Raw genomic sequence first — 24,346 nt, forward strand, 5'->3', positions numbered from 1 at the left:
CCTACCTGCATTAGACTTTCCAAAATGCATTACCTCACATTTGTCCGGATTAAACTCCATCTGCCATCTCTCTGCCCAAGTCTCCAAACGATCTAAATCCTGCTGTATCCTCTGACAGTCCTCATCGCTATCCGCAATTCCACCTACCTTTGTGTCGTCTGCAAACTTCCTAATCAGACCAGTTACATTTTCCTCCAAATCATTTATGTATACTACGAACAGCAAAGGTCCCAGCACTGATCCCTGTGGAACACCACTAGTCACAGCCCTCCAATTAGAAAAGCACCCTTCCATTGCTACTCTCTGCCTTCTATGACCTAGCCTGTTCTGTATCCACCTTGCCAGCTCACCACTGATCCCGTGTGACTTCACCTTTTGTACCAGTCTACCATGAGGGACCTTGTTAAAGACCTTACTGAAGTCCATACAGACAGCATCCACTGCCCTACCTGCATCAATCATCTCTGTGACCTCTTCGAAAAACTCTTATCAAGTTAGTGAGACACGACCTCCCCTTCACAAAACCATGCTGCCTCTCACTAATACGTCCATTTGCTTCCAAATGGCCAGCAAGAGGACATAAGCATTATTAATTTATAATAAACAATTATAAATTTTAGGCTGACGACAATGCTGATAAAGAGTACCCATTTCCTGCTCACGTGTATCAGACAGAATCACTAATCCAAAAAAGCCTGTTGCACCAGTAAACAATATTGGTATTTGAAGAAGTTATTTGATTAAGCTTCACAATAGAAGCTTTTAAAGCAGGCACTGTCAAACTCTGGGGCGCGACCCGCGGGTGGGTGTCGGGAGGTTTGCGGAGCCATCCGTCTGTTAATAAAGCCGGCTGCAAGCGGCCTTCAAAATGGCTGTATACATGTAAAGAAAATGTGGCCGAACTGCGCATGTGCGCTGATTATCTATGTGCACACGCGCCAATGATCGGGCACGCATGCAGTGCGGCCGCTTTTTAAAAAAAAAAACGGTCGCAGCGTTTTGTTTTACAAGTTCGGGGGGGGGGGGGCGTGGGGGAGGGGGTATATTTGATAAAATTTAATAGGACAAAAAAATGCAGAACTTTGGACAGAAGGAGACTCCATACTTCAAGGCTTCACCTTCATCCAACCATTGGAGGAGCGTGTACGAGGGTCAAAGGGACCCAAAACCATTTCCTCCATTTTTGTCAGCAGCAAACAAGGTAAGAGAATGGTGGGTCGCGCAGGTCGGCCGGCGTGGGTCGCGTAGGTCGGCTGGTTAGTAAAAATGGGTCCCTGGAAAAAAAGTTTGAAGAACACTGTTTTAAAGAATATGAAGGCTCATGGAATTAAATAAAATTCAGCAGTTGGATTGAGAATCTGCAATGGTTTAGGATGCAGATCTGGCTGAATGATAATTTAAAAAGACTTTTGAATTGAACCATGATTCACAGAGTGCTAAACATACTTCATCAGGGTCAAACTACGCATAATGAATTTCGGGAGAATATTCCTGCAATGTTATAAACTCACAACTTAAAATTGTAGCATTCAAAGGAAACCCAATTCAATTAGATTAATTCATAGAATCCCTTCAGTGCAGGAGGTGGTTATTCGGCCCATCCAGTCTGCACCGGCCCTCAGAAAGAGCACCCTACCTAGGTCCTCGCCCCACACTATCCCCGCAAGCCAGTAACCTCGCCTAACCTTTTTTGGACACAAAGGGACAATTTATCATGGCCAATCCATCTAACCTGCACATCTTTGGACTGTCGGAGGAAACCGGAGCACCCGGAGGAAATCCATGCAGACCCAGGGAGAACACACAGTCACCCAAGGCTGGAGTTGAACCCTGGTCCCTGGCGCTGTGAGGCAGCTGTCCTAACTACTGTGCCGCTTTCTCAGCTTTGTAACTATGGATACACAAGAAAAACGTATTTGGAACAGAAATAAAATTTGTCCATAATGAAATGCTCCAATATTAATTTTTTCACCACCAACAGAAGTGAAAAATATAAAGAATTTATTTTGTGATGAGTTCATAGCAAACTATTATTGTTGAGGATAGTTAAGCATTGGGTACATCTTTTAAATCTTTAAAAAATGTAAATTTAGAGTACCCAATTATATTTTTTCCCAATTAAGGGGCAATTTAGCACGGCTAATCCACCTACCCTGCAGACCTTTGGGTTCTGGGGGTGAGACCCACGCAGACTCAGGGAGAATGTGCAAACTCCACATGGACAGTGACCTGGGATCAAACCTGGGTCCGCAGCGGCGTGAAGCAGCAGTGCCATCTACTGCGCCACCCCACATCTTTTAAATGTAACCCTGTAGAGATCATAGTGAGAGATTGGCAATAATGCATGGGGTCTTGACAGATAATGATGGGATTTAAGGTACTCAGGGCTGCCGTTTGTTATAACTTAGACAGTGTGTTCACTCCAGTATACAAACAGTGCTACTCAGCTGGCAGACCCCAGTTATGTTGCTATGCTGCTTGGATTTAATCAAAAATGTGTTTGCTTGCTTGGGGGGGGGGGGGGGGGGGGGGGCTTAACTTTTAATATTATGAACGATTAAAGACATTATTGAGCCAGCAACAAGCTCCCAGGAAGGTCAGTGTAATCTAACTACATAAGGCTCTCTATGTAGTGACCTCGCACGTCTTCACTTTTTTTAGTGGATAAATCATTCCCTGACTTCAAAGTTATGTTGCCACTTTCATGTTGATGTGTATCCAACACTCACTAATTCCATTATAGGAGTACCATTACCACACAGACTACAACCGTTCAAGGAAAAGGCTTCACCACACCATTTTCTCAGAGAATCAGGGGTGGGCCATTAATGTGGCTTTGTCAGCATTGCACACATTCCAAGAACAAGGAAGGGAAAAGATCTGCATAGACCAGAATTGGCTTTCATTAGAGGGAGACCTGTAATGGCCATGCTCACTAAATGTGTCACTTCAATTTGTTCACACAACCACTGGTAATGCAGGCTGCTGGCAAGCCTGCCTGCATCATCCAGATGAGAAGAAGGGCCCATCGCAAGTTGGCACATGGCTATGAGGAGCAAGGGTTTGAGCAGCAAGAGGCAGCGGGGTCTCTAAAAGGTCAAGATGCTGGTGAACATGGACCACTGCAATGGCGAGCATTGGCCCAGTCATGGGTCTCGTGCAGGCGGTGCTCTTATCTAGAGATGAACGAAAGGCAATTCTGCAGGTTCCCTGATATGTCCCAGAATGTGGTTTGTGCACATTTGTGAGCTTCTCTAGTTTGAGCTGTGGCTGTAAGGACGCTGGCAGAGCTCCTGGCACACTACGAGTTTATGCCTGTCCTTTAAAACATCAGGACCTTTGACCCCAGAAGCTAACGCTGGGGCGGGTTACCGCCTGCTCTCCCCTCATGAAATTTGGCCAGTTCCTCACTGATGCATAACTACTGAGCTGAACAGCAGAAGACTGCGCACGTTTACCTGCCCCGTTGCCCAACGGGAATCACTCCGACTTTCACACCACCGCTGGACATAATCTCCAGAATGGAAACTTCTGCCCAATAACTCCAAAGCTATTGAAACAATGAAAATATGGCATGGAAAGGAACAGGTTAGAAGACGAATGATCTTGGTTTCAAGGCGAGACAGATGTACCAGAGCTGACTGTGATTACCGTTAGAAGGTAATGGGTAACTTTTCAAAATTCTTCGTCCCTTATCAAATAGGTCAGAAATAAAATCTCATGATGTGGTAGATTGTAAATGGTCTGTGGAATTAATGGCCATGATGCCAGCAGGATGGCAGCAGGGTAGCATGGTGGTTAGCATAAATGCTTCACAGCTCCAGGGTCCCAGGTTCGATTCCCGGCTGGGTCACTGTCTGTGCGGAGTCTGCACGTCCTCCCCGTGTGTGCGTGGGTTTCCTCCGGGTGCTCCGGTTTCCTCCCACAGTCCAAAGATGTGCGGGTTAGGTGGATTGGCCGTGCTAAATTGCCCGTAGTGTCCTAAAAAAAAGTAAGGTTAATGGGGGGGGGGGGGGGGTTGTTGGGTTACGGGTATAGGGTGGATACGTGGGTTTGAGTAGGGTGATCATGGCTCAGCACAACATTGAGGGCCGAAGGGCCTGTTCTGTGCTGTACTGTTCTATGCTTCCATTTGAGCTTTACCCGGATCCAGCAGCTAAGTCTAAATACTTGAGTGTCAAATGGTGGAGATGGGTGGCGTAGCGATCATGTTCTTGGACTAGTAATTCAGAAACCCAGACAAATTGGCTAGAAACCCAGATAAATTCTCTAGGGACCAGGGTTCATAATTCAATGATTACTACCAGAAACTTCCAGGCAGTGCAGCTCAGATGGCAATATGAAGTCACATTGCTCGTACATATAAAGTCATATCGCTGGTACTTGCATCATCTGAAGACAGGGATGTGTAGTGCAGTGAACGTTTCTGTTGCTCTGGACACATGCTTACAATGAAATGGTACAAATTACACTGATGTGAGGCTTTGGAGTATGACAGGGTTTTACAAAATAAGCCATATTACAATGAGAAAAAATAGACTGGAGAACAGTCTAGAGGGATTCCTATGCTACCTGAGGCCCACTCCATCGAGTACATAATCCAAGCTGACACTGTGATGTAGAACGGTGGGAGTGCTGCATCGAAAGGTGCCACCTTCCGCTGAGATGATAAGACAAGGCTTTGTTTGCCTGTTCATGTGAATATAAAAGATCCCATGGCACTTTTCTGAAGAGGAGCAGTGATTCTTCCCAGCATCTTGACCCAACACCACATAAAACTGGTCATTCACTCGAATGCTGTTTCTTGGGACTTCAACTGTGTGCCATTAGCTGCAGGCGTTGCCAACATTACAACAGTGGCCACATTTCTTAAAAGTAACTCATTGGCTGAAAAACATTGAAATGAAATGAAAATCGCTTATTGCCATGAGTAGGCTTCAATGAAGTTACTGTGAAAAGCCCCTAGTCGACAGGAAACATCCTGAAGCACCTCGCAAGAGGACCCCAATGTACTTAGCACTGCTGCAAGGCCACATCTCCCCCATTACATGTGCTATTCAATCTTGGCAGCTACTTGACAACCAACCCATTGTTCCACACTATGACATATTTCCCTCCCTCTTTGCAGGACAAGGTGGCACACAGCCGGAGGCAACAGGATCTAACCGCCAGGGAACAGGCATAGCTGCATGTTCTTCTTCATTCCCCCCCCCCCCTCTCTCTCCCCAGCTACCCAACCGGGCATTGGCACAAGAAGCTAACGATGAAACAGAAATATGTCACTTGATTTCTCACTCGCAGCCACTGGCTGCACACAAATATTGATTAAAAAATACTTTGCCCACCACCCTGTCTTCAGTCCCCTTCAACATTGCGTGATCAGCTCCATTCAACCAACCTCAAACTTCAGTTCATCTTGAAATGACTGCAAAATAAGTTTTCTCACCATAAAATCAAAGCATTTTCAAAGATAGCAGACTATTTTTCCTCTCCACTTGTCGGATAACTGAACAATCTATCACCTGAAAAAACTGTATCATTAACTTTTTCTTTTGATGACCCCAATTGAAAAGTTAAATTGATGGCTTCCTTCGTCTCAGAACTCACCTGCAGCTCCGTTTGCATTTCCAACCACCACCAAAGCACTGACAGATCTCTTCCTGCCTTCTTTTGCTGTCATGTTGAAGACACTTTTAACCTGTCAGACAAAGAATAGAGCTGATTAAATCTTGGGAATTTGGAAACAAAATATTTCTATTCTAAAACCAAACTAGATTCAAATGAGATGCTACAATATCAGAGAACATCTGATCACAGGCTTCATCTGGCACCCTTTCTGTCTTGCATCCGCTCAGAGTGTGACAAAGAGATGTTAGCAGAGTAGCGTACAAATCTATTACAGCGCTATTCGAAGGATTACCGAGGGAGTTTTAGCAAAACAGGAGATGCACAAGTTCCATCTGAAGAGGCACGTGCCCAAAAACAGGTCATGAATGACTTAGGACAGATGCATCAGAACTGGTAGCTATCGGCAAAGACCGGGAGACAAAGAAATGGGGTTAATTAAGAGTATTTATGTACCATACAGCTTTTAATATAGCTAAATATCCTAGGGTGAGTCAATCAAGAAATATCAGGACAGTGACCAAAAACTTGTTCACCGAAATTGATTTTAAAGAGCATCTTAAAGAAGTAGAGAGGAAGAGACATAGAATTAAAGTCTCAAGTCATGGTACAACGATTAATATTAAGAATGTAAAGAAGTCTTCGATCAAGCTTTCTCTATCATTGTCCACATAAAGAAATAGAAAATAGAAGCAGGAGGAGGCCATTCGGCCCTTCGAGCCTGCTCCGCCATTCATTATGATCGCGACTGATCATCCAACCCAGATTCCACCTTCCTCCCCCCATATACCTTGATCCCTTTAGCCCCAAGAGCGATATCTAATTCCTTTTGAAATTACACATGTTTTGGCCTCAACCACTTTCTGTGGTAGTGAATTCCACAGATTCACCAATCTCTGGGTGAAGAAATTTCTCCTCATCTCAGTTCTGAAAGGTTCACCACTTGTCCTCAAACTATGAACCCTAGTTCTGGACTCCCCTACCAGCGGGAACATTCTTTCTGACTCTCACTATGAAGGCCAACATTCCATTTACCCGCTTTACTGCCTGTTGTACCTGTGCGCTTACTTTCAGTGGCTGATGCACGAGGACCAAGATCTCGCTGAGTATCCACCTCTCTCAATTTATACCCATTCAGATAATAATCTGCCTTACTAATTTTGCTGCCTAAGCGGTTAACCTCACATTTTTCCACTTTATACTGTATCTGCCATGCATGTGTCCACTCACTCAGCCTGCCCAAACCTCACTGAAATATCTCTGCATCCTCCTCACAACTCACCCTCCCACCCAACTTTGTATTATCTGCAAATTTGGAGATAATATATTTAGTTCCCTTGTTCAAATCATTAACATATAATGTGAAAAGTTGGTGTCCTAGCACAGATCCCTGCGGTACCTCACTAGTCACTGCCTGCCAATCAGAAAAATACCCATTTATTTCAACTTTTGCTTCTTGTCTTCTAACCAACTTTTTATCCATCTTAAGACACTACCCGTAATCCCATGCGCTGCTATGTGAGACCTTGTCGAAAGCCTTCTGAAAGTCTAAATAAACCACATCCACCGGTTCTCCCTGGTTAATTCTACTAATTACACCTTCAAAGAATTCTAGTAAGTGTGTCAAGCATGATTTTCCTTTTGTAAATCCATGCTGATTTTGTCTGATTACACCACTGCTTTCCAAATTCTGTGCTATTAAATCCTTGATAATGGACTCCAGCAACTTCCCTACTACTGATGTTAGGCTCACTGGTCTATAGTTCCCTGTTTTCTCTCTACCTCCCTTTTTGAATAGCGGGGTTACATTCACTACCTCCCAATCTATAGGAACCACTCCAGAGTCCAAAGAATTTTGGAAAATGACCCCACAAAACAAACTAACTTGGAGAAAAGATATCTCACTCTAAATACCTGCTCTCCGCTTACGTTTACCTTCAAGGTACTGAAGCTAACAAAGTTATAGAGGGCGATTCCCCAGACCGGCACACATGCCACTATGTCAGGGATAAAAAGGAGAATCCCTAATGCAGCAGGTGCAAATCATTGCGCAATGCTCCTGGCCCGCTGGGCCAGACGGAATCTGGTTCACACCTCACTGGCGTGACCAGATTAACATATATAAATTAGCATTTAAATATGGTATAGAGCATAGAGCATTACAGCGCAGTACAGGCCCTTCGGCCCTCGATGTTGCGCCAACCTGTGAAACCCCTCTAAAGCCCATCTATACTATTCCCTTATCATCCATATGTCTATCCAATGACCATTTGAATGCGTTTAGTGTTGGTGAGTCCACTACTGTTGCAGGCAGGGCATTCCACGCCCTTACTACTCTCTGAGTAAAGAATCTACCTCTGACATCTGTCCTGTATCTATCTCCCCTCAATTTAAAGCTATGTCCCCTCGTGCTAGACATCACCATCTGAGGAAAAAGGCTCTCACTGTCCACCCTATCTAATCCTCTTGTATGCCTCAATGAAGTCACCTCTTAACCTTCTTCTCTCTAACGAAAACAGCCTCAAGTCCCTCAGCCTTTCCTCATAAGATCTTCCCTCCATACCAGGCAACATTCTGGTAAATTTCCTCTGCACCCTTTCCAATGCTGCCACATCCTTCCTATAATGGGGCAACCAGAATTGCACGCAATACTCCAAATGCGGCCGCACCAGAGCTTTGTACAGCTGCAACATGACCTCATGGCTCCGAAACTCAATCCCTCTACCAATAAAAGCTAACACACCGTACGCCTTCTTAACTACCCGCTCAACCTGGGTGGCAACTTTTAGGGATCTATGTACATGGACACCGAGATCTCTCTGCTCATCCACACTACCAAGAATCTTACCATTAGCCCAGTACTCTGTCTTCCTGTTATTCCTTCCTAAATGAATCACCTCACACTTTTCTGCATTAACCTCCATTTGTCACCTCTCAGCCCAGCTCTGCAGCTTATCTATGTCTCTCTGTAACTTGTAACATCCTTCTGCACTGTCCACAACTCCACTGACTTTAGTGTCATCTGCAAATTTACTCACCCATCCTTCTACGCCCTTCTCCAGGTCATTTATAAAAATGACAAACAGCAGTGGGCCCAAAACAGATCCTTGTGGCACACCACTAGTAACTGGACTCCAGTCTGAACATTTCCCATCAACCACTGCCCTTTGTCTTCTTCCAGCTAGCCAATTTCTGATCCAAACTGCTAAATCACCCTGAATCCCATGCCTCCGTATTTTCTGCAATAGCCTGCCGTGGGGAACCTTATCAAACGCTTTACTGAAATCCATATACACCACATCAACTGCTTTACCCTCATCCACCTGTTTGGCAGGTCAGTTTCAAACAGTTTCCCTGCTCCCAATATCCACCCACCCCCCTCCACTCGATGCAGCGTAAGGTCAGCAGGAATCATTAATGGTCTCCACCACCAGAGACCATACATGATGACCAGTAGGCTTTGGGGAACACTGGTGGTTGGGGACATGGGTTGCCAGGTTGGAACCGGTGGGGGGGTAAGGGTGAGGGTTAAGGGGGTCATTTGGCAACCCTATAGCAGGGTGTCGTCCACCTGGATTGGGGGGGGGGGGGGGGGTGGAGGAGGAAAGAAGGTCGGAAGGGAGACAGTGGGATCCTTGATGGGGGAACGGAGAAAAAAAGAGGAGGGGATTGATGCCAGCAAGGATGGTAGGGGCACTGATGACACAATGTCGGAGAAATTGGGGGCGAGGCCCCGAACTACCACTTTGCGATAAGGGCACTCTTTTAAAATGCCGCCCTGATCTCTGTGAAGCCGGGCGTGCTGGTGTGTTTAGGCCCCGCCATTCTCAGTGCTATTGCAAATCATGCCCCATTCCTAAAGAATGACTAAGTTTGCAATGCGAACCCCAACGGAACAGCAAATGTGATTCGCACTGATTTTCTCAGCCAAGATTAGACGTCGTAACTTTTTGGGAGAATTCCGCCTATAGTCGAATTTAAGAGTACCTGCACAAACATATGAAAAGTAAACTTACACAGTTGCTAAGAAATGCCAATGCCCAGTTGCAATACATGGACTAATTCAAAGTTATAAGCAGTTTTCTTTTAACCGAACTTTCTAAAAGAGTGATAAAAAGGAACACTGTTCCTTTTTAAGTTAACTTGGGCGGGAATGGCACATTTCTCGCCCGACCTCTTGACTCGGGTCTGGTGCGGAAACTGCAATGCAGCAGGATTCCTTCAAACAAATGCAGCAGTAGCATTAGGGAATTGAGGCCACAGCCCCTTTTTGCAGCACGAGCTACCATACAGCAGGGAGATTAAAAGTCCCAACCACTTTTGAGAAAACAAGCTACGTGTGTAAGAGGTTCGGGTGGGTTGGTCGGTGGGGAGAGGGGGTTGTTGGCAGGATGGATTTGTGGGAGTCAGCTGTCAGCAGAGGTGGTAGGTGGGAATGGGAAGAATCAGAAGGAGTTGCAAGTGCACTGGTGAGGGTGGGTGGGGGTTGTGGCTTGGTGGGGTGTGGGGGTGTAGACTGGACAGTAGTTTGGGGGTCCCAAGTACCCGGGAGTGAAAAGTGATTTAATTCTCTAACCTTTCCTGGGTAACCATGTTGATAATTTGCTGCTAATTCTCTAACTTTTCCTGGGTAACCATGTTGATAATTTGCTGATAATTCTCTAACCTTTCCTGGGTAACCACGCTGCTAATTCTCTAACCTTTCCTGGGTAACCATGCTGCTAATTCTCTAACCTTTCCTGGGTAACCATGCTGCTAATTCTCTAACCTTTCCTGGGTAATCATGCTGCTAATTCTCTAAACTTTCCCGGGTAACCATGCTGCTAATTCTGTAACCTTTCCTGGGTAATCATGCTGCTAATTCTCTAAACTTTCCCGGGTAACCATGCTGCTAATTCTGTAACCTTTCCTGGGTAACCATGCTGCTAATTCTCTAACCTTGCCTGGGTAATCATGCTGCTAATTCTCTAACCTTTCCTGGGTACCCATGCTGCTAATTCTGTAACCTTTCCTGGGTACCCATGCTGCTAATTCTCTAATCTTTCCTGGATAACCATGCTGCTAATTCTCTATTCTTTCCTGGATAACCATGCTGCTAATTCTCTATTCTTTCCTGGGTAACCATGCTGCTAATTCTCTATTCTTTCCTGGGTAACCATGTTCCTAATTCCCTAACCTTTCCTGGGTAACCATGTTCCTAATTCTCTAACCTTTCCTGGGTAACCATGTTCCTAATTCTCTAACCTTGGGCGGGATTCTCCCCTACCCGGCGTGACGGAGGGTGCCGGCGTAGGAGAGTGGCGCCAACCACTCAGGGGTCGCGCCTCCTCCAAAGGTGGGGAATTCTCCCCACCTTTGGGGGCCAGCCCCGCGCCGGAGCAGTTTGCACCGGTAGACTGGCGCAAACACCCGGCGTAGTCGGTAGCGGGGCTGGCCGAAAGGCTTTCGGCGGTCGGCGCATGCGCCGGCAGTGACGTCAGCGGCAGCTGGCCGCTGACCTCACTGCCGGCGCATGCGCGATGCGGGGTTCTCCTCCGCGTCCGCCATGGCGGAGGCCGTGGCGGCGCGGAAGGAGAAAGAGTGCCCCCACGGCACTGCCCCGCGGAGTGAGCGGGGGGCCCTGATCGCGGGCCAGGCTTCCGTGGGGGCACCCCCCTGGGTCCAATCGCCCCCCGCCCCCCCCAGGACCCCGGGGGCCCGCTCGCGCCGCTGAGTCCGCCGTTTCTGAGGTGGTGTACACCTCGGCGGCGGGAGAAGGCCTCCCAGCGGCGGGACTTCGGCCCATCCGGGCCGGAGATTTAAAGGTGAGTTTTAAAAAAATGAAATCCCGCCGGCGCCAGCTGTTTTCACAGGCTGCCGGCGGGATTTGCACAACGCCGGTTTTTTACCGGCGGGAGAATTAGGAGACCTGCGGGAGCGGAAATCACGCCGCTTCCCGCCAATTCTCCGACCCTGCGTGGGGTCGGAGAATCCCGCCCCTTACCTGGGTAACCATGTTCCTAATTCTCTAATCTTTCCTGGGTAACCATGTTCCTAATTCTGTAACCTTTCCTGGGTAACCATGCTGCTAATTCTCTAACCTTTCCTGGGTAACCATGCTGCTAATTCGCGAACATTTCCCGGGTAACCAGGCTGCTAATTCTGTAACCTTTCCTGAGTAACAATGCTGTTAATTCTGTAACCTTTCCTGGGTAACCATGTTCCTAATTCTCTAACCTTTCCTGGGTAACCACGCTGCTAATTCTCGAACATTTCCTGGGTAACCATGTTCCTAATTCTCTAACCTTTCCTGGGTAACCATGCTGCTAATTCTCTAACCTTTCCTGGGTACCCATGCTGCTAATTCTCTAACCTTTCCTGGGTAACCATGCTGCTAATTCTCTAACCTTTCCTGGGTAACCACGCTGCTAATTCTCTAACCGTTCCTGGATCACCATGCTGCTAATTCTCTAACCTTTCCCGGGTAACCATGCTGCTAATTCTCTAACCTTTCCTGGGTAACTATGCTGATAAATTGCTGATAATTCTCTAACCATTCCTGGGTAACCATGGGCGGGATTCTCCCCTACCCGGCGGGGCTGGGGGTCCCGGCGTAGTGGAGTGGCACCAACCACTCCGGTGTCGGGCCTCCCCAAAGGTGCGGAATTCTCCGCACCTTTGGGGGCTAGGCCCGCGCCGGAGCGATTGGCACCACGCTAATTCTCTCACCTTTCCTGGGTAACCACGCTGCTAATTCTCTAACCTTTCCTGGGTAACCATGCTGCTAATTCTCTCACCTTTCCTGGGTAACCATGCTGCTAATTCTCTAATCTTTCCTGGGTACCCATGCTGCTAATTCTCTAACCGTTCCTGGGTAACCATGCTGCTAATTCTCTAACCGTTCCTGGGTAACCATGCTGCTAATTCTCTAACCTTTCCTGGGTAACCACGCTGCTAATTCTCTAACCGTTCCTGGGTAACCATGTTCCTAATTCTCTAACCGTTCCTGGGTAACCATGTTCCTAATTCTCTAACCTTTCCTGGGTAACCATGCTGATAATTCTCGAACCTTTCCTGGGTAACCATGCTGAGAATTCTCTCACCTTTCCTGGGTAACCATGCTGCTAATTCTCTCACCTTTCCTGGGTAACCACGCTGCTAATTCTCTCACCTTTCCTGGGTAACCACGCTGCTAATTCTCTAACCTTTCCTGGGTAACCATGCTGCTAATTCTCTAACCGTTCCTGGGTAACCATGTTCCTAATTCTCTAACCTTTCCTGGGTAACCATGCTGCTAATTCTCTAATCTTTCCTGGGTAACCATGCTGCTAATTCTCTCACCTTTCCTGGGTAACCATGCTGCTAATTCTCTAACCGTTCCTGGGTAACCATGTTCCTAATTCTCTAACCGTTCCTGGGTAACCACGCTGCTAATTCTCTAACCTTTCCTGGGTAACCACGCTGCTAATTCTCTAACCTTTCCTGGGTAACCATGTTCCTAATTCTCTAACCTTTCCTGGGTAACCATGCTGCTAATTCTCTAACCTTTCCTGGGTAACCATGTTCCTAATTCTCTAACCGTTCCTGGGTAACCATGTTCCTAATTCTCTCACCTTTCCTGGGTAACCATGCTGAGAATTCTCGAACCTTTCCTGGGTAACCATGCTGCTAATTCTCTAACCGTTCCTGGGTAACCATGTTCCTAATTCTCTAACCTTTCCTGGTTACCCATGCTGCTAATTCTCGAACCTTTCCTGGGTAAACATGCTGAGAATTCTCTCACCTTTCCTGGGTACCCATGCTGCTATTTCTCTCACCTTTCCTGGGTAACCATGCTGCTAATTCTCTAACCATTCCTGGGTAACCATGTTCCTAATTCTCTAACCTTTCCTGGGTAACCATGTTCCTAATTCTCTAATCTTTCCTGGGTACCCATGTTCCTAATTCTCTCACCTTTCCTGGGTAACCATGCTGCTAATTCTCTAACCGTTCCTGGGTAACCATGTTCCTAATTCTCTAACCTTTCCTGGGTAACCATGTTCCTAATTCTCTAACCGTTCCTGGGTAACCATGTTCCTAATTCTCTCACCTTTCCTGGGTAACCATGCTGCTAATTCTCTAACCGTTCCTGGGTAACCATGTTCCTAATTCTCTCACCTTTCCTGGGTAACCACGCTGCTAATTCTCTAACCTTTCCTGGGTAACCATGCTGCTAATTCTCTAACCGTTCCTGGGTAACCATGCTGCTAATTCTCTAACCTTTCCTGGGTAACCATGCTGCTAATTCTCTCACCTTTCCTGGGTAACCATGCTGCTAATTCTCTCACCTTTCCTGGGTAACCATGCTGCTAATTCTCTAACCGTTCCTGGGTAACCATGTTCCTAATTCTCTAACCTTTCCTGGGTAACCATGCTGCTAATTCTCTCACCTTTCCTGGGTAACCATGCTGCTAATTCTCTAACCGTTCCTGGGTAACCATGTTCCTAATTCTCTAACCGTTCCTGGGTAACCACGCTGCTAATTCTCTAACCTTCCCTGGGTAACCATGCTGCTAATTCTCTAACCTTTCCTGGGTAACCATGTTCCTAATTCTCTAACCTTTCCTGGGTAACCATGCTGCTAATTCTCTAACCGTTCCTGGGTAACCATGTTCCTAATTCTCTCACCTTTCCTGGGTAACTATGCTGATAATTCTCTCACCTTTCCTGGATAACCATGTTCCTAATTCTCTAACCGTTCCTGCGTAACCATGCTGATAATTCTCTAACCGTTCCTGCGTAACCATGCTGATAATTCTCTAACCTTTCCTGAGTAACCACGCTGCTAAAGCCATTGAAACTATCTCCATTGTCTCCAATTTCAATCGGAGCATCAGATGGCTTTCAGTGCAGGGTAATTGCCCACTGGAAGTTTGTACTTTCCGGTGTCTACAGTATTTTGCTATTGTTCTCTTCTCATGTAGGCTGTATTAAGATTCATTAACTTCCATGAACTGTAAAATGAAAGAAAATGCAAATGAATACATCTTGAATTTGAGCTGGTGAAAATATGAGCCGAGATTTTCTGCAGGAGTGAAAGTCACAAATGTTAATAGGATGATTTGCATCTGCCCAATGTGACCCAGCCTAATTTGAGTAATTGGGATAAAATCTGAGCATCAGAACTGCCAGGAGAGTGGAAGCTCACCCTTTGGCGGAGGGAGCAGGGACTAGAGCACTGTTGTACGATTTAAAGAGCTGCAGCAGCTTTGAGGCAGCAATGTGCCAAAATAGCTGGGAATTAGGCACACACAAAGCTGTCATTGTAAAAATGTGGGATCTTCAGAAGAGCAGGGGGTCCCAACTTGTCTGATGGAGTTCCTAAAGTGGTGTTGGGTGAAGTAAGGCAGAGGAGAAGGCCTTGTTTGGCAATTCAGCGCCCACGGAGAGCTGTGTAACAAGGTACTGCATCAATGCCAACATGTGCCACGCAGCATCTCTGCGCTGGAAAAAGCTGAATGTTCTTATCAGACTGGGCAAGGCAAGAGCAAAACCATCCAAAAACATCTTCAGCAAACCTGCCATTTTTTATGGCATTCCATTGCTGAATGTTTTAAGTGCTGATGGTCAAAGTTCAGGGGGCTGCCTAATACCCTTCAAAACCCAGCCCTTGATTGCAAGTGTTGTCTTCCTCACAGCCTCGCATGTAATTGAATCACTAAAATATTTTTTAAAAATCTAATTGCGGGCAGCTATCATTACATCTAGTAATGACAGAGGGCTGACATTTGGCTTTTGTACCCAGAGAAGTTCTCATTTTTTTTAAACATCTCACTCTGATGTCTTTGCATCCATGAGACGAGCCCAGCTCCGAGAGGTCGCTATTCGAATGCAGCAGCTCATTCGCTCTAAGCCAATCAGGTAACACCAAGAGAAAGCACAAGGCTGAATTTAAGGGATGAAAAATTATTCAGGCACCCTGGGGAAATCACAGTAGTTAAGAAGCAATAGGTACATTCAGCAATGCTTTCATTACAATACAGTGTATGCAGACCTTGCCCTTGGCAAGGTTTTAATATAATTTTTGTCAAGTGCCATGAATAGCAGCTGTGAGAGTTGATGCATGTGGAGTAGATGAAAGCATATTGATGGTGGGAGAGGGCAAGATGTGCATCGGACTGGTAATGCAGATGTGGCATTTTGTGTATTAGTTTGTGTTTGACAAAACAGTGAGGAGGCTGCAGAAAGACAGGCTGGTTGGTGGAATAGCAGAATATTTAACTTAATTTGAATAAGTGTGATGTAATACATTCTGTAAGGGAAAAACAAAGAAGCGGAGCATATACTCAATGGCAAGATACTGAAGGATGTGAAGGGCAAACAGGGGACCTAGGGGAGAAGAAGCTGCCTTCTTGACTGAGTGAACGGGACACAGAATGATTCCTGTGTCGGAACATGTAGACCCAATCAAACTAGTGAAAGATTATTTAATTTGGTTGGGGAGTCAATGCCAATTAGTCATTAAGAGTGAGGAGTGACGTTAGGAGCAATTCATTTTGTATGAAAAGGTTGTTGAAGAAGAACATTCGACCCTTTGTCAAAGACAGCGGTTGAGGCAAATATTTCAACTTGAAGGGAAGGTTGAGAGAAAATATTTGAAATGAAATGAAAATCGCTTATTGTCACAAGTAGGCTTCAAATGAAGCCGAGGAAGAAACAAGTATCGGTTAGTTCTGGAAAGAGCTAATGCAGACGTTGTTACGTTTACACCATCAACATGGTTAAATATTTTATGTACTTTGATGAGGTCCCTCCCTAACAGCTTTTTATTTAAATTTGAAATCAGTCTTGCTACTGTTTTCTGCATCCTTTCCTATATATATTATGCTTTTTGTACTTAAAATATAAAATGCTGGCAACATTCAGCATGACAGGCATCTGCAAAGAGAAAAAAGTGGGGCTCGGGGCAATCACCTTTTGTTAGAAACAGTTTGCCAGATGCATCCTTTGTGTGTTGCCAACACTTAATCTCAGATTTCCAGCATCTGCAGTATTTTGCTTTGCTTTTGTATCCCAAGTTTTAAAATGTTTTATGAAACCGCTGTCCTGGCGATTGCTCATATTTAAAAAAAATTTGCCAGCATTGCCCATTTAAGAGTGGATCTGGAGTCACACGTAGGCCAGATCAGGTAAGCATAATGTGGAGATGCCGGCGTTGGACTGTGGTGAGCACAGTAAGAAGTCTTACAACACCAGGTTAAAGTCCAACAGGTTTGTTTGGAATCACTAGCTTTCAGAGCGCAGCTCATCAGGTGAGCGAGGAGGTAATTTACACAAACACAGCATATAAAGACAAAGCCAGTGATGCAAGATAATACTTTGAATGCGAGTCTTTGCAGGTAATTAAGTCTTTACAGGTCCAGACAGTGAGACTGGAGCGAGGGATAATCACAGGTTAAAAGAGGTGTGAATTGTCTCAAGCCAGGATAGTTGGTAGGATTTCACAAGCCCAGGCCAGATGGTGGGGGGTTAAATATAGTTAGGACGCACGACAACGCTGAATTACCGAGCAGAAACTGATAGCCAAGTTCCACATGCATGAGTACGGCCTCAATGTCTCACTACATTTAACTACATTTTTTTCCCTAGAGCGTAAGAGACTTAGGGATGATCTTATGGAGCTTGATAAGACAATGAGGGGCATAGATAAGGTAGATAGTCAACATCTTTTCCCAAATGTAGAGGAGTCTAGAACTGGAGGGTATAGGTTTAAGGTGAGAGGGGTGAGATACAAAAGAGACCAGAAGGGAAATGTCTTCACACAGAGAGTGGTGAGCATTTGGAACGAGCTGCCAGAGGCGGTTATAATTTTATCCTTAAAAAAGTTAGACAGTTACATGGGCAGGGTGGGTATAGAGGGATATGGGCCAAATGCGGGCCAGTGGGACTAGCTTAGTGATAGAAACTGGGTGGCATGGACAAGCTGGGCCAAAGGGCCCTAAACAGCTATGACTGGTATTGTAAGACTTCTTACAGATCAGGTAAGGACACAGATTTCTTTCTCTAAAGGACATTGGTGAACCAGATAAGTTCTACAACAATGGTAACATGATCATGGTCATCATTAGAGTTTTAATTCCAGATTTTTATTGCATTCAAATTTTATCATCTGCTGTGGTGGGATTTGAACCCAAATCCCTGGATTACTAGTCCAGCGATGGCGTAGTGGTATAGTCCAACGACTGTACCACTACCCCACCGCTTCCTCATTAGTTTTAGTAAATTGCTTCATTGTACTGAAAGTGATATGCTGAATATATAGGAAAAAAAATCTGTCAACTAAATTCTATCAACATAAATGTACGTCCCACACTTTTTGACTTGTGTTCCAATACTTTACATTGAAACTCAAACTATTAATTACATAACTGAGTTAAATCATGTCTTTATTTGGCCTGTATCTATTGACTGATCAGTATTGCTGCATATTTGACCACGTTTAATTCCTCACAAGTTTAATTCCTCACAGCAAGTTAACTAATGTGGGACAAGAAAACTTCTGTTGACGTCCAAGCACCAAACCTGGGACTCTACTCAGCTCCTCTTGTGTACTTTGTTTCCCGTTTCTTTGACTACTCTCTTATCAATGTCACATTCTAATCTGGATTAACGTGGTCTTTAATTAGAAGCTTTTTGTGTGTGCATCTTAAAGTCAAACCACATCATCTCATTGTCAAGCAAGATTTAATTTCATACTGGCTATTTCTTCACACATTATTACCGGTCAATCTGTCATTGGTTATTCAGTCATTCAGCTTTTATGGCAGATCTTGCCATGCACAAAATGGCTGCCACGTGTGCCAGACACATTTACATTTGTTGTACAAGGTGATTTGAAATGTTTCTGAGATTTTGTTTTAAACTTTCTTTCATGGATGTGATTTCCTTAACTGCGTGGCTTGCTAGGCCACTTTAGTGGGTACTTAAGAGTAACCACATTGCACAGCTTGGTACGGCAACTGCTCTGCCCAAGTTCGCAAGAAACTGCAGAGTGTGGTGAACTCAGCCCAACGCATCACACAAGCTTGCCATCCTCCCATTGATTCTGTCTACACCTCCCGCTGCCTCAGGAAGGCAGACAGCATTGTCAGAGACCCCTCACACCCAGGCTTTGCTCTCTTCCAGACCCTTCCATCAGGCAGAAGGAACAGAAGTCTGAAGACCCGCACATCCAGACAGAGGAACAGTTTCTTCTCCAGAGCTGCCAGGCTCCTCAACGACTCTCCCTTGGACTGATCTGTTCCCTGTAAGAACACTATTCACGACGCCCTATGCTGCTCTTGCTCACGTATTTGCTTTGTTTGGCCCTTGCTTCGCACTGTAACCAATCACTATTTATTGATGTACCATTGTCAATGCACTCTGTCGATTATTCTTTTGTTTACTATGTACGTACTGTATATGTTCCCTTGGCTGCAGAAAAATACTTTTCACTGTACTTCAGTACATGTGACAATAAATATGAAATATCAATCAATAAGGGTCTGAAGTCACATGTTACACCACACCATACCAGGTAACAATAACAGACTTTCTTCCCTAAAAGACATTAGTGAACCAGATGGGTCTTTACAATAATCAATGCTAATTTCATGGTCATCATTATGGAGACTAGCTTTCAATTCCAGATTTAAAAATTAAACATAGCTGCCATGGTGGGATTTGAACCCATGCTCCCAAAATACGAGTTTGGGCCAGTTACATTACCTCACCCCCCCACTCCCCGCCGATGTCAGGCTAATACCATCAGTACAAAAATCAAGGCTTAAGTGCACACTTCTTCTGATGATATCTAAGTCACACTTATATTTCATTAAAAAAAAATCTTTCAGCAAACATTTTTAGCTTTTGTCACCAGGTTTTATTGCTTGAGATGGCCCTTAGTGTACCCTTCTGTTCTGCTTTAATTATTCTTACCAGTACACCAGCAGTCATTGTAAATCACGCTCATCTGTCAGGTGCCATCCTCTCACATCCACTGTAGCTTGTCTAAAACAACTCTTGTAATGTCAGTCATCAAACCTCCCCTTGGTCGGCTCCTTCATTCTGTTGCACTCCATTTTGCCTGATGGAAGAGATCTTTATAGCTTTTTAAACTCTGATCAACGGGCAAAACATTGACATTTTCTTTTCTGGATGTCCTTTTTCAAGGCTTAATTCTGCTTTTGCAATTTCAAGGGTCTCTCATTTGTCTTAACGTCTGTACATTGAATTCCTTGTGCAGGAGGCCATTTAGCCCATCGAGTCTGCACCAACCCTCTGAAAGAGCATCCTACCAAGGCCCACTCCCCCACCCTTTCCCCATAATGTGACCTAACGTGCACATCCCTAGACACTAAGGGGGAATTTGGTGGCCAATACACCTAACCTGCACATTTTTGGACTATGGGAGGAAACCGGAGCACCCAGAGGAAACCAACACAGATATGGGGGGGAAGTGCAAACTCCATACAGTCACCCAAGGCCAGAATTGAATCTGAGTTTCTGGTGCTGTGAGGTAGAAGTGCTAACCAGTGTGCCATTGTGCCGCCCATTCATGCATACTTTTCAAATGCCCTCCATTTTCCTCCACAAATCTATAAATAGATTGACTGTAGCATTTTATGAGGTTTTTCTCCTTGTTACAGGCTTGAACTTTCTCGTTGTTAACACATCCTTCATCTTCACAAAATTACCTCTTGCTATCTCTATCCCTTTTCTAATTTTGGTATCACAGCTACCATCTTGCTTACCATTTGTTCAGAGTAGACAAACTCAAAAGGTCTTGTGACGCAATTATAGTGTCCTTACCTCTGGATCAGAAGCCCCTGACAGGCATTATTGGCCATGGAAGGAGCATTCATTGCATGGTTCAACGGGCTAATAATCAGCCAGGAATCCTTCCACTACTTCCCCACTATTTCCCAAAGGGATAAGACATGTGCGTGATGATATGTTAAAAAAGTAGACAAATGTATTTACTTGTTCCAATGTGCTATCCCGACATCAAACTTCACTCTAGTTTCTTCTAAGGTGTTCCCTCTAACTGCTAATTTTTTTGTCTTTTTAATGTTCACACTCAATCCATATTCTAAACTCCAGATTTATTTCACCAACAATATTCTGTAGGGCCTCTTTGGATTCCGAAAGTAGCATCGTGCTGTCAGCGCACTGCAAGTTTGTTATGAACTTGCCATCAATTTTTAACCACAAAGTACATTCAGATTGGAACATTTGGTCTATGTACAGATTTGAAAACTCTGGTGACAGCACACAGCCTTGTCATACTCCTTTCTTCACTTTAATTATATCTGATGGCCCATCGTTCTGCTTGATACTCAGTACTTGGCCCAAGTAGGCTCTCGGTAATTAAAATTTTTTTCACTGCCTGTGAAACAAAAGTAAATGTTCTTGTTTACTTCTAGATATTTATCAACAGTCGCTCCTGGGCTAAAAACAACTCGAAATGCCAACTCTACTTTTGTTCTCCACAGATGCTGCCAGGCCGTCTGAGTTTTTCCAGCATTTTCGGTTTTGATTAAATATTCCCTCTAAGGGGCGGCATGTGGTGCACTGGAACTGTGGCGCTGAGGACCCGGGTTCGATCCTGGCCCTGGGTCACTGTCCATGTGGCACATTCTCGCCATGTCTGCGTGGGTCTCACCCCCCACAACCCAAAAGATGTGCAGGTTAGGTGGATTGGCCACTCTTTTGAGGTCCACCAACAAAACAGAAGAAAGGAAAACAAACTGAGGGACAAAGCAAAAAAGGGCCGTTCCTGTTAGGGGCACTGCCTGAATGTAACAAAGATCAACGGAAACTTAAAAAACATCAAATAAGATGCAGTTACAGGGGTCAATAAAGCACCCCAACCCCTCCGGTGCCCACATGCGGAAGGCCTCAGTGGTGCCCGTGGACACCGCATGCTCCCTTTCCAGGGACAGCCGGCCGCGAATGGAGCTGTGGAAGAGGGGCAGACAGTCTAACCGGACGACCCCCTTGGTTGCCCGCTGCCTGGACCTATAAATGGCGCGCTTTGCCAAGCCCAGGAGCAGGTTCATAAGGAGGTCCTCCTCCTTCCCCGCCCCTCCCCGGAGAGGCTGAAGTGCAAACAAAACTCCAGCAAAAGATTGATTAGAAAACTAAAAAGGGAGTGCAGCCTAAAACATGTAACATAGACATGGTCCACGGACTCCACATGACCGCAAAAATGGCAGGCTTCTTGGGAATCTGTGAACCAGTGCAATCGGTGATTGTACGGCACTGCTGCATGCAACACCCTCCACCCCCAGGTCCCCAAGATTGAGGGGAGGACTACTCCATCGAGGGACCTCCAGTGGGGACCTCCACCGCCGGACGGCAACAAGGCATGCCATGGCGTGTCTGGACGACGGGCGAGGGTAAGGAGGTGAAGGGTGTGCAGCAGCAGCCCGTACAGGAAGCCCCTCCGCGCAGTGCGAAAAGGCACGGAGGATATTTCCGCGAGGTGGCTAGGATTGTGGGGCACCAGCCTCCGAGGGAGGTTTTTGGGTCTGGGAACAATGTGGCATTCCATCCGGGCAGGGGTTCGCCCAGACGGGATATCACCATACACCGGCGCATCCTCCAAACAACGAGTGCCATTGAGTCCGAACACAACCGTTTTGAGGTCTCGGATGGCATTGGCTGTGAGCCGGACGTCCACCGCTGCACGTTGTGCTAACTCATGGGGTGTCATCCAGCCCACTCCTCCGCCACCCAGCACATCCCCGATCCTGGTCACCCCGGCAGGCACAGCTCGCTCCTATGCCGGCCACTTGAACTGGTATTGGTGGAGGTGCGGGTTCCTGAGCAGCAGCTCCGTGACGACAGCCACCACTTCTGACGGCGGTGAGCTGCGCTGTGAGGGGACCATGTTCCAGACTTTGAGCAGGTCCTGGTAAAAGACGGGCAGCGCCTGCAGAGGGTAACGAAGACCCTGAAGATCTATGAACAGGAGCTGCACATCATAATTCAGGCCGTGCACCTGGCAGAAGAAATGCGTCGCCAGGGCACACCATCGTGGAGGGGGCTCAACGTAAAGGTATCGTTGAAGGATCTGAAGGCAAAAGGTCGCCACCTGGGTGCAAAGGCACACCAGCGCATGGCCGCCCTCCCTAAGCACGAGACTCAGAACTTCAACAGCGACCCAGTGCAGTCTCTTGACCCAGAAGAACTCCACAAGCATCTCTGGATCTTTTTGACAAAGTCAGGGGGAGGGGTCAAAGTGACCAGCCGATACCATAACATGGAGGCTATCAGCTGGTTTATGATGACAACTCGACCCCTGTAAGACAGCACTCTGAGCAGTCCTGTCTAGCGTCTCAAGCGAGCGGTGACCCTGGCCTCCAGCTCCTGCCAGTTAGCCAGCCAGAATTCCTCAGCCGGGCAAACGTGGACTCCCAAGTAGAGGAAGCTGGTCCTGCTCCAGGCGAAAGGCCCGAGCTCCTCTGGGAGGGGGTCCGTCTGCCACGGACTGACCTGGAGTCTGGAACATTTGGCCCAGTTGATACTGGCAGAGGACGCGCCGGGAGTACACAGCCTGGCACCCTCGCATCCTCCGCAGCTCAGCAGGGTCAGTGAACATAAGAACATAAGAACTAGGAGCAGGAGTAGGCCATCTGGCCCCTCGAGCCTGCTCCGCCATTCAATTAGATCATGGCTGATCTTTTGTGGACTCAGCTCCACTTTCCGGCCCGAACACCATAACCCTTAATCCCTTTATTCTTCAAAAAACTATCTATCTTTACCTTAAAAACATGTAATGAAGGAGCCTCAACTGCTTCACTGGGCAAGGAATTCCATAGATTCACAACCCTTTGGGTGAAGAAGTTCCTCCTAAACTCAGTTCTAAATCTACTTCCCCTTATTTTGAGGCTATGCCCCCTAGTTCTGCTGTCACCCGCCAGTGGAAACAACCTGCCCGCATCTATCCTACCTATTCCCTTCATAATTTTAAATGTTTCTATAAGATCCCCCCTCATCCTTCTAAATTCCAACGAGTACAGTCCCAGTCTACTCAACCTCTCCTCATAATCCAACCCCTTCAGCTCTGGGATTAACCTAGTGAATCTCCTCTGCACACCCTCCAGCGCCAGTACGTCCTTTCTCAAGTAAGGAGACCAAAACTGAACACAATACTCCAGGTGTGGCCGCACTAACACCTTATACAATTGCAACATAACCTCCCTAGTCTTAAACTCCATCCCTCTAGCAATGAAGGACAAAATTCCATTTGCCTTCTTAATCACCTGTTGCACTTGTAAACCAACCTTCTGTGACTAAACATGAGGAGCACGTCATCAGCGTAAGCTGAAAGGACTACCCCAATGCCCGGCCCACGCAGAAGCTATCCCGACAGCCTCCTCCACAGGAGGCACAAGAAAGGCTCCACGCACAGAGAATAAAGTTGGCCAGACAAAGGGCAGCCCTGACGCACTCCTCTCTCAAAACGAAGGGGTGCCGTCAGGAACCTGTTAACCTTAACAAGACACTCTGCGGCAGTGTACAGAAGTCCCGAACACTTGCAGAGTCCTGAATAAATATTCATGATCTGCCCTGTCGAACGCCTTCTCCTGATCAAAGACTGGCCAGGGTGGATCATGTGGTCCAGCATGGTGCCAAGGCGCAAACTCATTACCTCGGCTAAAATCTTGTAATCCATGCTGAGGAAGATGACCGGACGGCAGTTTTTAAGGTGGCGGAG

General features: G+C 46.2%; 1 protein-coding gene across 1 annotated transcript in view; it reads right to left on the reverse strand.

The window, feature by feature from the left end:
* The window catches only part of mrps5 (mitochondrial ribosomal protein S5), a 212,973-nt gene that overhangs the window by 32,859 nt on the left and 155,768 nt on the right, over window positions 1-24,346 (reverse strand). The window contains exon 6 of the mRNA XM_038799132.1: window positions 5,608-5,698. Coding sequence (XP_038655060.1) covers window positions 5,608-5,698 — 91 coding nt within the window. The remainder of the gene's footprint in view (window positions 1-5,607; window positions 5,699-24,346) is intronic.

Source organism: Scyliorhinus canicula, chromosome 6 (assembly GCF_902713615.1).
Source record: "Scyliorhinus canicula chromosome 6, sScyCan1.1, whole genome shotgun sequence".
NCBI lineage: Eukaryota > Metazoa > Chordata > Chondrichthyes > Carcharhiniformes > Scyliorhinidae > Scyliorhinus > Scyliorhinus canicula.